At 38.9% G+C, this 13,829-nt stretch overlaps 1 protein-coding gene across 6 annotated transcripts in view; it reads right to left on the minus strand.

Annotated features, from left to right (window-relative positions):
- Positions 1 to 4,808: 4,808 nt before the first annotated feature.
- Positions 4,809 to 13,829, minus strand: part of dgkza (diacylglycerol kinase, zeta a) — a 122,631-nt gene continuing 113,610 nt past the window's right edge. For all 6 annotated transcript variants that reach the window (XM_062549993.1, XM_062549992.1, XM_062549995.1 and 3 more), the window contains 6 exons: positions 13,391 to 13,425; positions 11,301 to 11,350; positions 10,420 to 10,540; positions 9,846 to 9,882; positions 9,557 to 9,656; positions 4,809 to 7,691 (listed from right to left, as the gene is read on the minus strand). In XM_062549993.1, the coding sequence (XP_062405977.1) occupies positions 7,575 to 7,691; positions 9,557 to 9,656; positions 9,846 to 9,882; positions 10,420 to 10,540; positions 11,301 to 11,350; positions 13,391 to 13,425 (460 nt within the window). In that variant the 3' untranslated portion in view covers positions 4,809 to 7,574. The remainder of the gene's footprint in view (positions 7,692 to 9,556; positions 9,657 to 9,845; positions 9,883 to 10,419; positions 10,541 to 11,300; positions 11,351 to 13,390; positions 13,426 to 13,829) is intronic.

Genomic DNA, 13,829 nt, shown 5'->3' on the forward strand with positions numbered 1-13,829 from the left:
GTGTAGGAACAATTACTATTGCCTTTGACATGAGTTTATTCCATGTAATGAGAAGTATATTTTAGCCTTTTATCTGCAAAAAAAGAAATGTTCTATAAGAAGGTTTCTCTAAGCATGTGTCCTGAGGTCTTGTTAAGTGCTCAATATTTCAATCACCCACACGACATGCTTCTAAATCATTGGCCAATTTCATGATTTGCAGACAAGTGAAACCATTGCAGATGATATGGATGGAACGTGATGCAGCTGGTCTTTAATCAGCAAAATATGGCATACCACCCTTCTGGTGATTAGGGGACTAATCACATATAATACATAAAATAAGGCATACCACCCTTCTGGTGATTAGGGGATTACTCTACACACATCAAATAAGGCATACCACCCTTCTGGTGATTACTCTTCACTGCAACTGTAATGCTATTACTCAGGTATCTTACCCCTGTTGTTCATTGCCCTTGCCTTGTCTTCATGAAAGGATTACAATTCAAATAGTTTTCCTTTTCGGGGTATGATAATAAGACCTTTTTGGGGTACGATAATAAGACCTTTTTGGGGTATGATAATAAGACCTACCCAAGGGTTAGGGTTAGGGTTAGGGTTGGGGTACGATAATAAGACCTACCCAATTCAGTCCATTCAAGAAGCATTCAAAACTCAGCACCTCTTCTAAACTTGTGTTCTGTTAATGTATTAAACATATTGATATACAGTATTATAGTTATTATTATTGCTATGAGATAATCATTGTTTTTTTTTTTTAATATAAATTGCTATTATTAGTGTTGTTGTGCACATCGTTTTTTATTGTTAATGTTCTAAACTTACATATAATAAAACATTTTAGCGATGGCACTCACTAGTATAGCTACCAGCGTGGGTTGAGATTGCATTAGTATGGTGCATCATAGGTTATCTGTGTCAGGAACAAAAAACTGAATGATTTGTGAACAGAATGGTTTGCTCTGAGCAAAACCGTCATGATTAATGGCCAGTAGCACAATGGCCCAACAGGCTTTTTATGCCCAATACCCGTACAGCTCAAATCAAAGATGTCCAGGCTAACTGTTAACAACAATGTGCTTGAATTCAGGTGTGGGGTGAGATTTGAAAGTAAGCAATTATATCCTTTATGATATTAGATCTTCAAAAATGACTGATAGCTGGATTTCAGGCACAGAGTCCTTGCTCTAAACCCTGTAATAGTATGTGTGTAATTTGCCAATAATGTAATACCGTTTCTGAAACAATAACATAATAACGTTTTGCCAATAATGTAAAGTTATTACAGGGGTCTTCAACCTTTTTCAGCCCAACGATCCCTTGCTTGAGAGATAGATTGAGCACGGACCCCCATCCCCTCCCCACCCCACTCAGCCCCGCTCTAAGTTCTCACACACACACACAGACACACACACACACACTCATTATAATGATCTGTAACAGGGGTGTTATTCTAGAACTTGTTTCAATTATGTTTATTATTTACATTTTCCTATCTTAGGGTGATGATACACAAGACAACATTTTAGGCTTCCCCATTGAAATTGAGCAACAAACTTTCTGTCTGAATGATGAAGATACTTATGGACAACGTTTTGAAATCATCTAATCATAGTACTAACAATGAAACTATCTATTGTCAGGATCAGGTCTCATGGAGAATGGAAGTCTTGTATTAATTCCAGTGAACTGATTATGTGCATGTGTCTGTTTTTATGAATGACGACTAGCTGCAAAATAATAGGGACAGGGAGTGTAAAGAACCAACACAGGATTGCTGTGCTGTGTTTTCAGGTCAAGTAATTGTGATCAGGACATGAATTGGTAAATGTGACAAACCTAAACACAAGGGTGGGTGACCACAATGGGTGTCAACTAAGCTTCACTGCTTGCTCCTCTATACAGTAAGAAAAGGTAAACCTAATGGGATATCTGCTTGCTCCTCTATACAGTAAGAAAAGGTAAACCTAATGGGATATCTGCTTGCTCCTCTATACAGTAAGAAAAGGTAAACCTAATGGGATATCTGCTTGCTCCTCTATACAGTAAGAAAAGGTAAACCTAATGGGATATCTGCTTGCTCCTCTATACAGTAAGAAAAGGTAAACCTAATGGGATATCTGCTTGCTCCTCTATACAGTAAGAAAAGGTAAACCTAATGGGATAAGATAATGTAGATAAACATATAACATGCAACACAATTAATATTTTCTGATATTCTGATACTGAACCTCATGTAAACATGACGGGGTATGATGAACCAGATGTTAAACTTGTCTCTAGAGCGGCACACAGACAGCCGCTAATTCCCTCATCGCCCATCGCTAGTTGCCTCAAAACATAATAATATAAGTGTTACTGTGTTGTGCACCAATCCATGTCTCTCTCACTCTTAAAACAAATGTGTTGAAAACAACACATTTGCATTGTTTCTAACACATCTCTGGGTCCAGGAAGGGACACAGTTTGTATTGTTTCCTTTCCTATGTGTTACACAAAATGTGTTGAAAACAACACAATCTGCATTGAAAACAACACAACTGTGTTGTCCAGATGGGGACAACACATTCATTTAAAGAGAAGTCTCTTCCTGTCTGAATGTGGGCTAAGGCTCTCGCTAATTTATTCCCACAGCCACCATTTTGGGAAAAGTGCAAAGATGCTAAATTGATTAGAATTTGATTACATGCCCCTTCTTTTACTTTATCCGCATAACATAACATAAGATAAGATAAATCCTGCACTGTGACTTTTAGGCTTATCCCATCTTATTTAGTCTCACCACACAGCAAAACCTGACAGCTTGTGCTCGTTAAACCCACGCTGTTTTGTAAGAGCTCTCTTCAACAGGGCTTCATCTCAAATGAGAGCTCCAGTGACATAAAGTCAGTAAGGGTGATGGAGTGCATAGTTAATGCTTTGTTCAAGCCACTACAGAAAGTATTATGTTGACCTACTAAATCTGTGTGCTTTCATTCAAGAAGTAATTAGGTGTCATGGACCAAACAGGACATGAGCAAACCTTTAGAGTAAACACATTGATGTGTACTCCCAACCCTACATCTTGTCTTTGTCAGGGACGAGTCATATTTCACAAGACAGAAGTCCTGTCTGTCCTGTATCTTCAGCTGGCTCTTGCAATGTTACAAAGACAGGACTCGTTCACACCAAGAACAATAACTATAACAATAATGGCAAACAAAATATTTTTCTAGCTAAGAATGATGATGTCCACACATAAACTGTAACTATAATGACATGAAGAGGGATCATTTTGAGCAATTCTGAGAACAATAAAAAGCAGAGTGAATCAGAATGCATCCCATTGTAGTCATCACATGCAACACAAAGAGACTTGTCTCTTCATTGCTCAGTGTTGACTCTTTTATCATTATAGTTGCCGTTATCGTTACAGGCTAGAGAAATTCTTGATTAATTATTATACAAAACGTATAGGCTACAGAGCTCAATTGCAGATATTGAAATGTGAATAATCTTTTTTTCTCTGTACTTTGTTGAAAACCAGGGATTGTTTTTCGTCGTGGGATCTCAGCTGCAATTTGCACTGTGATGGACCTGCTCCTCTGTTCTATCTTAATTAATCTTAAACTTAATTAATCTTAATCTTAATTAATCTCTTAATTAATCTTAATCTATCTATTTGCTCTTCTGCCCTGAACTGCACTCAGCACAGCAACTTGAACACACTTCTCGAGCTGATCAAACATGGACGTCATGAGAGAATGTGATTTAATTTAATTTAAAATGTCCTAATTGAAAAACAAAATCATAATCATAAGAAATGCCTTGAATAAGATAAAACACATGGTATAACAATATTGATATTTATCAAAATGATCGATTTTATTTAGAATGAGGTAAACATAGGTATAGATAATCAGTGCGCACATTTGAAATTAACGGAGTTACATCATACATCGCAAGAATCCTGTTTTACGGAATATTTGGCTGCTGGCTGGATTTCTCACATATCAGCATGTATAAATACCTCAGCGCGGCATCTATCATGATGTGTACTGGACTTCCCTCTCCCCCTCTGCTCTCATCATCATGGTCTCTCAAAGTTTCTCCTTCTGAAAAGGTGCTCATTATCATCACATTAGGTAACCAGATAAATCAATATATTTAGATCAATACATAAATGTAGCCTAAACCTAAATTGTTGTGAATAGTTTTGTGAATAATGAATAAAAAATCACGGATACAGATTACTAAATAACAATCAAAATGTGATTGTTGATAAATGTTGAAATATGTATTTCACACTCTTAAAACAAATGTGTTGAAAACAACACAACTTGCATTATTTTTTAGCACACCACTGTGCCTAGATAAGAGACTACAGTATACAGTTTGTGTTGTTTACAACAGATTAGTTTTTAAGAGTGAACGTTCAAAGTTTTAGAGTTTTTATTTTAAAATGTTTGTTTTCTTTTTGTATTTCCCTTTCATTCCAGGGCTGTAGATGGAGATTGTAGATTAGCTATCTAATGTTAAACCATGTTCTCAAATGAGAGGAAAAGTGTACATCACTGTGCTAAATGATCCACACATCAGCATCAAAAACAAGTCATGGAAACACCTCTATGTGTAGCACCTCTGTAAAACAGAGTCTTCCTTGCTCTTCATAAACAGATGGGTTTACAGACACCCAGTTTCATTGAGTTATTCAGTCAGTCACTCACTGGCAAGTCTGCTGATCTAGTGGGAATGGAGCAGAGATCTGAGGCCTGTATTGCATGCAAAGAATTATTTCAAATTGAAAACGACAACAAACATACGTGTAAGTCAGATCAGTTTTTAGTTCCACTGTATTAATGGTTTAAAATCCATTCTTTACTGATATAGTCACAGTATGTACACTGAATCCATGTCATGGCTAGCATCAGTATCTAAAATGTACACATCTTGTCACAACATGTTGAATGTGATTGTGGTCCGTATAAGATATTGTACAGTATTAGTTACCCATGAGCACCAGCACAGACGTTTCTGAGCTCCTGTTTATTTTATATGGTTCATACACCACACAACATTCATGTGATGGTTCAAGGGTCCAGTAGCTGATTGGAAATATAGTAGGCTATGTACATGGCAGAGCACTTAAAGCGCCATATTAAAGGATTCTCCATTTGTAACCTGCACAATGGGATATTGAAACAGTGACAAGACACAAACACCTGTCTTGTGCAAAAGGTGCATTATATTTGGTCTTCTGATATTTTTACAAGGTCAGTAGATCTGCCTCTAACCTGATGCACACATCATAAGAGAAAAGGGCTTTAGATGAAATAAAAAAAAGAAACCTACAGCCCTTCAAACATTTGAGTATTGTGTCAAAATGCCTGCTTCAAAAGTCTTTTGTACTTGCGCTGAAATAATTAGGACAATCAAATCATGCTAATTTTAATCTGGAGCAATAATGGAATACAAATTACAATATTAGCTATATTCAAATTTGAATGAGCAATGTTTGATTTGACAATATTGTTATATTCTAAACGGACACTGGGCCGTTCTGAAATATAATTAATAAAAATAAAAATGTTTATGTTAATGAAAGTTATTTAATAAGGAATTCACAAAAAGGAATTCACAAAATATCTAATTTCAATCTTTCAATAAAGATCATATTGTGGACATTCTGCCATCGAATTCTTATAGTGAATGAAAGGCTTTAGGTTTTGCCTTACCACTAACTCTACCACTCACTAGCCTTGAGTTGGCTCCTGAATCAAGGAGAGAAATGCAGTCTGGCACATGACGCAGCGCATGATGCTACATGGAGGATGGCCATTCATCTTTCCTACTGTATGTACTGTAGTCAAACGGTTAGCCCAGGATGTTGTGAGAGTGATGTGATTACATGAAACTGTTTGTATTCAAACAAGCTATTTGGATTGGGGGGACCAGAGAACCACAAAAGAAGACCAATGAAAACTGTTAGAAAAGGGAAAAGAATACATGTACATTTTAGGTAGTGACAGTAGCTCAGATAGAGAGAAAGCTGAATAAATCAAAAACAATAGAAATATGCTGTGGAGTGCTTTCTGTGACTGAAAACTACCACTACTCTGCAGAATTATGTGTGAAGCAGTACAACTATATGCATGAAATGTTCCAATGTTTAGTATTGTTTAAAATCTGATGTTGCAAGTTTAGTACTAGTTGAAAATAAATAGTATCCACAAATAATAATAATAATAATAATAATAATAATATCTTTTCACCTAGAATTTTACAGCAGAAGCTGACATACTGCTATGACATTTTTGAAGGTCAAATTCATTAAAGAAGTGAGTACACGCACAAGTAGGTGTAACAGAGATAAAATTGCTCTGTACTTTGAGAAAAAAAATTATCAAATTTACAATTGTTTTTATAATACAAACATGACGGCACAGAAATTCATTGCTAAAAAATATACAAACATCCATTTACCGTAAAATGTCATATGAAATAAACAATTACTTTAGTACATCAAGTAGAAATTCCAATAATCAGCCATAGAGAGAAAATATATTCAAGGCAATTTAACCTACAGTGCAAAACTGCTTTGACAGATGGCTTCTAAGATACACTTACAGTACCATTTACTACAGTATGTTCTCATGGGAAACAACCCATTGGAGGCTATATAACATAAAGTAGCAAAAAGAGGTTTACACTGATATAGGGACCTCAGTGAGCTCCCTATACACCCTCCTATGTAATGATGGTGAATTATGTGTAGAGGTTTACACTGATATAGGGACCTCAGTGAGCTCCCTATACACCCTCCTATGTAATGATGGTGAATTATGTGTAGAGAAAGAATACAGTGTAAAGAGAGGAGACATGAACGCAAGCTCAACAGCAGTATTTAACTAATGAAGATCTGACACCACCGACTCAACAACGCCATCATCATGGCAGGCTGCTCACACAGATAGTCCATAGCAATACAGATGCTCAATTGGATCCTTTTGAGATCCACAACTGATCTCTTCAGAATATTTCAATCTCCAAATCCACGTCAGATGTTGAAAAGTTCAGGATAACAGCCACTGAAAAGTAATTTATTTAATTCAAATCACATTTTCTATCTTTAATTGACCAAACTCAAAACCCATGTAATCCACAAGCTTTCTATCAACTCACCAAACATTCAGTTTTGCAGCTCAACATGAACTTTGAAATCTAAACAATCCACTTCATTTCTTCTAATCTCACTCTCTCTCTCGCTCTCTCTCTCACACACACACACACACACACACACACACACACACACAGAAAGATACAACATACATATGCACACATGAACATAAACACACACTATGCTTTTGGCAGTGCAATAAATAAATATAAGATCTGCTAATTTGAACATGACATTGCTTATGTTAGCAGAACACCACTCGTTAGCCACACACTCCGGCTGCTCTCGCTGTCTAGATGAAGGCATTGAAATGCATTCCCACCAAAGCTACAAATCCCATGAGTTTGCGTATATTTGGTTGGCATTGGTTTGGCACAAGTAAAGGAGGCTAAAGTGAGAAAAGGCCGGTTCTCCATCACACTGCAGTCTCTTGGTCCTCTCGCTGGATCATCTGGTAGTGCTGGCGGTTCTCCAGATAGGCGGCCAGCTCGGCGTCCTTGGCCTTCTCTGCACGGTGCTTTGGTGTGTCACCCTGGGGAGAGGACAGAACGCCGTGAGCTGCAGGTACAGTGTAAGGAAGCAGCTACAGGTGTATCACCCTGGGGAGAGGACAGAACGCCGTGAGCTGCTACAGAAGGTACAGTGTAAGGAAGCAGCTACAGGTGCAGACATCATCCTGTCAGAAGTGCATGGACACATACTGTATGTGCATGAGAAATGCAAATAATCATGCCCATAATCACACAAATGTCCATCTTAGTTTTAATAGTCAGTCTCCCTGTTCATATGCTGGCGGGAGACCCGCTAGTTCAAGTGACAGACACGCTGTGCTACACAATGTAAATACTACTGCCATGCTATAACGCCATTGTTGACATGTTGTGCACACCCATACATGTCATTTATTCTAAACTCAGGTGTACATGAGATGTAACTATTGGATACAAATAATGTTTTTACTGGTAGGTGCAACCACATACAGTAGTCAAAAGGTCAGATAAAGGCTAATAGGAATTCAGTGTTAAAACGGGAAGAGTAAAGATATACTGAATGATTGTCTATAATTGTTTGGCCATTTAGAATTCTTTTAGCAAATTTCAGGGGTTGAAACAGTAACTATAATGAACTGGTTGGCCCAACAGTTCGGTCAAATAGGTCATAGAGTCACTCTTCAATCTTGTATCTAATCTTGAACAGAGGACTCAAATATATAACCCTGTATTGTTGTCCAGCAGTAACATAAATGTAAACATTTCTCCATGCTCTGTGCCATTCACTAGCAGGTTTCAGTATTCGGTTTTAAACCTACAGTAGGTCAACTCAACAACCCACCGCGTGACATCTCTCCAGTGGTTAAAATCCACCACCAGAATCCCTTTTCTGTGATGTGAACACTCACACAATGCAAGATCAGTAAGGAGCAGAAAAGGCCATGTAATGGGAGAAAAGGTTTCAGAGCAGGGCTGTTCAGATCTATTCTACCCCAAAGTGACCAATTAGGTCCATGCCAGAAGGCATGAGGCCGTGGCAGAGAGCAGGCGCCATGATTTCATCTCTAGCGTGGAGAGGGTAAACTGGTGCTGATACCGCTGCTGTTGATGATGACTAAGCACTCGATCTCTAGGACACAAGTCTAGGAGCCTGCATGCCTGACACCGAGGTGACCTAATGTGTGAAGAGCCCTTAATGAAAGCCTTCTGCTGCCTCTTCTTGGACAGAGAGAGAGAGAGACAGAGAATCAGAATAAGTGACTCTGTAGGGGAGTAGAACCATCACATCAGACATCTTTTCTTGGGCAAGGCATTGTTAATTGCTTTCATTTGCATGGTGGAGATTTGGCCTTCGCAAGAGAATATTGCATGATAGAAATTTGAGAGATTCAAGAAGAGGAAGCGATGGATAGAAAAGAGTGATGAGGGTTGTTGGTTGCACTTTCATTAGGGAAAAGAGCAGTTCCTGCTCTTGATAGTTCATCCGGAGATGGGCAAATTCAAATTCTCCAATAGGCTTGTAGATAGATAATTAATAAGAAGTCAAATGTGCTTTACAAGTTTGTTAAATGTTCAGATGGAGGTGGAATCATAAACTACTTGATAAAGTAGTGCCATATTTACTATTTCACATGTGAACACATAAGAGTTCAATGGTGTCCGATCTATCAACATACAGTAACATTTGTGAACCTGTTTATAAAACCTGTAAAACTATTTGGGTGTTTGGATCCAAGTGGGTGGCGCCCCCCCTGCCATGCTCCCCCCTGGTTGCTGAGGATAACAGTGAGTTTCAGAAATGTGGAAATGTCACATTAACACATGAAAGTGCCAACAAATGTAAAGTGTATGGTGCACATAAGCACTGAGGCGTCTCTGTGAGAATAGAGAATAAGGTTTGACGCACTTGTAAGTCTGTCTTCATCAAGGAGGCGCCTGCCTCCACCAGGTAGTGACAGATGGTCCTGTGACACAATGACGCAGCTTTGTGCAAGACAGTCTCCCCACTGTCACAGAAACATACAGAGAGTTTAGGATGGGCAATGTTGTGAGAGGTGAACACATACTGCAATAAAACTAGTAGTAGTAGTAGTAGTAATAGGCCTAGTAGTTGTTGTAATAATAATAATAATAATAATAATAATAATATGAGATTTGTCAATTGTTGTAACATTCTACTTTAATTTGACACTTACTTTTCTCCCTCTGTTACATCCAAGATATCGACGGGTGCTGTTGAGAGAAAGGAGATGAGTGAAATAAAAGCCAAAACAGATTGATGCCTGCGAGTAAAAACAGAACAGGCCCAAGGTTATTCATGGCTTTTTATACAGTGCCATAAAAAGTCTGTGTAGGAGTGATTTCTGACCAAGAGCACTTCTGCCTCTTCAGCCACGGGCATCAGCAATGCTCAAGAGCTTCTGACACGGCACACAGCAGCTGCACTCACTGAACACATAACCAGCGCCTGTCTGTGTCTTTTCTACAGCGCTAAGTGCAGCTCTATGCTTTGACTTTGAGGAACAGCACAAGACACATGTACAGTAACGTTACCTTAAAAAAGAAACAAAAACAAAACTAATGAAAGCACAAGAATAGAATGTTATGTGGCATGTGCAGCATACTGTACAAAGAGAAAACTTACTCACTGTACATGATTTGTATTATCCAAAACATGTTAACATGATTTCTTGGAAAATCACAGAATGAAGTTCAATAATTGCATTGTTATGTCATATTCGTACACTGACACTTGGTGAGTGGTCTTACCGTTGTCAATAATGTAGCGCACGATCTCTTTGCTCCCCACCCCCACGGCATGGTGCAGGAGAGTGCGGCCGTGGGGATCCTGCACCGCTAGGTTGGCACCACGTTTATGGAGGTCTTTCAACTGCCAAACAGACGACACGGTTATTATACAATTGGTAATTTGTCAAATATTATTGATAGACCTGCTTTAATACCTTCTTTACACGTACAAAACGCTTTGTATTGTCTGCAGGGACCCTCTCCACAATAGCATAGAGGTATAGTGATATCACAATAAGTCTAGCCAGTGGCTTAAAGTAGTGATTTACTTTGATGTGGTGAGCTTACCCTAAACGCTATGTTGTATGGGATTTCTTTCCATATTCAGGTCTTACTGAACACTACTCATATTAAAATAATTTTGGTCATTATCATCATTATCCAAAAATAGACCCTAGGCTGTTCTTAGACAGGAGGTTTCCTTTTAGTCATTGAGAACCATTGAGAAGTCATTACAGATATTTGGAGGAAACAGCTTGGTACATAATGGCTACACAGTCTGTGAGCTAAGTAAAGAACAACAGAAACAAAAACAGATACAAAATTGACATCAGTATGGTTCATATGTAGCATCAACACAGGTCACCCCTGTAAGCTGTGCTGAGAGGGTCAAATGTGAAACTAATGTGTTGGAAATACCAACAAAATCACCAACAAAGATGTGAACTGCCGTAGGAATATGAATTGTTAATTCTGAGAAAATACAAGGGGTTGAAAATACCAATAGTATTATGTTTCTTAAAAGGTATATAACCAAGTCATGGGAAATTAATACTTCAACTTCAAGTACCCCAAGGAGTTTGTCAAAAGTCTTATGAAAAGTTATAAAACTGTGCCCTTACCCTTTGATGGTCCTTGCTCTTTACACATTCAATCAGCTCTTCAACTGTGACTGCAAATGAATAGAGGAAGATATAGCACATCAGGGGGGAAAACAGACCACAAACAAAATAGGTTCTCCTGATGCTGGATTCTCCTATGGATTGGGCTGAGCCAATAATTGGAAAGTTGCATCCTCATCTTCAAGAAATGGGAAATCTTAACAGCCAACTACTGTGTTGTTATAGCATAGTATTCAAATATCAATCTACAGTATCATCGGGGTTGGACAAGGACAAACAAAAAAAAAGAAGAAGAAGAAGAAATCGTCCCTGGCATTTTTGGCCCAGGTAGCCCACACCCACCATGATTGGTCTGACACATTGACTGCAGACATTCCACTTAAATACGCATGCATTCTATGCCACGAGCTGCCTAGTTCCTGTGATAGCTTTGGATCATTCAAGAGGGATGTGAAGACTGTTTTTGTTCAGTTTATAATTGGATAGGTGTTCCTTACATGTAGGTGCATCACTTATACACTGAACAATGTACAATAATATGTAGGAGCCACATTGCAATGCCCATAAACAACATCAACAATATCTAATCTTTCAGTTCAGTGGTTCAGTTTTCAAATGCAAAGTAAAAATATAATTCTAATTAAGACGGATAATCTCATTAGAGTCTGTGGCAGCTCTCAGAGTCTCGGTCTCAGTACGGCAAATCCTCATTCAGAGAGCAAGAGGCGCCCTTTGTAGATTGTGCTCCCTAATCCTCGTGTCATGATGTGTTCCAGCACTGAGAGCCAGAAAGCCCAAACAAACCCATGTTGTCTAACTGCATCTTGCAAGTCTGGAATATTCAACTGAAAGGTAGGCTGTGTATCTTCCCTCAGAAATATGTGAATTCTATTAAAACCCCTACACATTTCCCATTAACTCTGGTGAGAAAAGAATGAACATACAGTTCCTTAAGAGGGTTCCAAAGACTTCTGTTAAAGCTTTTTATCAAGAGCAACTTGGGAGCATCAAAGCAGGCTGTACAATTCTCTGCTTCTTATGCCAAGACACAAGTCCAGAGTATAAATAAAGGCCAATGCTTTTTTTTCTTATTTCCCCTATAATCATTTTTGTTATTTTTGAAATACAGTACAGTAAAGTGCAGTAAAAAACACATGTGCAAAATGTGCGTTTCTGATTGAGGTTCTAGTCTTCCACATCCATCCGTGTTTGCAGTGTTCTAATGACCAATCTTGCCAGAGGGAAGCTGAAGATGGTTTTGGCTGTGGCATTGGGATCAGAAGTGGGAATGGGGGGGACGACACTTTGAAGATCGAAGATCTCATTGAAAAGCTACAGCTGGAAGAGTTCAAGAGGTCACCGGAGATGTACAGTATGATTCAGGTAGTTGCTCTACTTTGTGTCATGCCAAAATACTCTTGACTCTGCAGCGTCAGTTTTAGGGTGAGCCACGGTCAAGTCAGCAGCTGATCTCGAGACCCCCATGGTAGCTGGATCTAGCAGCAGGTTCCGGCAGGCTAGACATGCCCATCAGTGGCCTGGGTGGGGGCCGACAGCTCCGTCAAGAGCTTCCCCCGTGGATGACTGGTCATTGTAACACTGCTAACATCAAATCCCATGGCAGCTTAAGACTGAAATTGAACTGTATTAGAACAAAACTACATTTGATGTGTATGCACTACTGTGTACATATATCTTGTGTTCGCTGGTCATATTCTAATTATGAATGAGAGTGAGAAATAAACAATATGGTCCTTATGGCATTACTGAAGCAAAACATGTAAGATGTCCAAGACCTTTCGTACAGTACTGCAAATCCAAACCTCCAGAGGCCCCATTGTCCAACAGGGTCAGCCCCAACATAATGACTTGCCAAAGAGTCTTTACAAGCATGCTATCTAAGCAGTCTACTGATACTAAAAACCCTTTTCTTTCAGCAAACATGTTCCTTGAGCCGGATTCTATCAGAAAATGAAACACATCTTCAACAGACAAAAGTTGATACCTTGAGCGTACTGTATGCTTAAGAGCACAAGATATTTTCAAAGCACCATTGAACTCAAATCTACTTGTTGAAGAGATTGATTTACCTGAGTCTGCGCTGCACAGTGCATTTCTCTCAGACCTGCAAAAGGAAGATGAAGATGGTTATACAGTTGACATACTCAAATCAGTCTTTTTTCCAGGACATTTGTTTTGTTTTTGCAAAGGTAGAGGAGAGGATGGACAGAGAGCATTAGTGATACAGCACATAGAGCCTCCAAAGGTAGAGGAGAGGATGGACAGAGAGCATTAGTGATACAGCACATAGAGCCTCCAAAGGTAGAGGAGAGGATGGACAGAGAGCATTAGTGATACAGCACATAGAGCCTCCAAAGGTAGAGGAGAGGATGGACAGAGAGCATTAGTGATACAGCACATAGAGCCTCCAAAGGTAGAGGAGATGATGGACGGAGAGCATAAAGCCTCCAAAGCAGTCTCTCTAATGCTGGGCCGATTTGCAGGCTCATTCTCAGGAGAATTAGATGT

Source organism: Sardina pilchardus, chromosome 11 (assembly GCF_963854185.1).
Source record: "Sardina pilchardus chromosome 11, fSarPil1.1, whole genome shotgun sequence".
NCBI lineage: Eukaryota > Metazoa > Chordata > Actinopteri > Clupeiformes > Clupeidae > Sardina > Sardina pilchardus.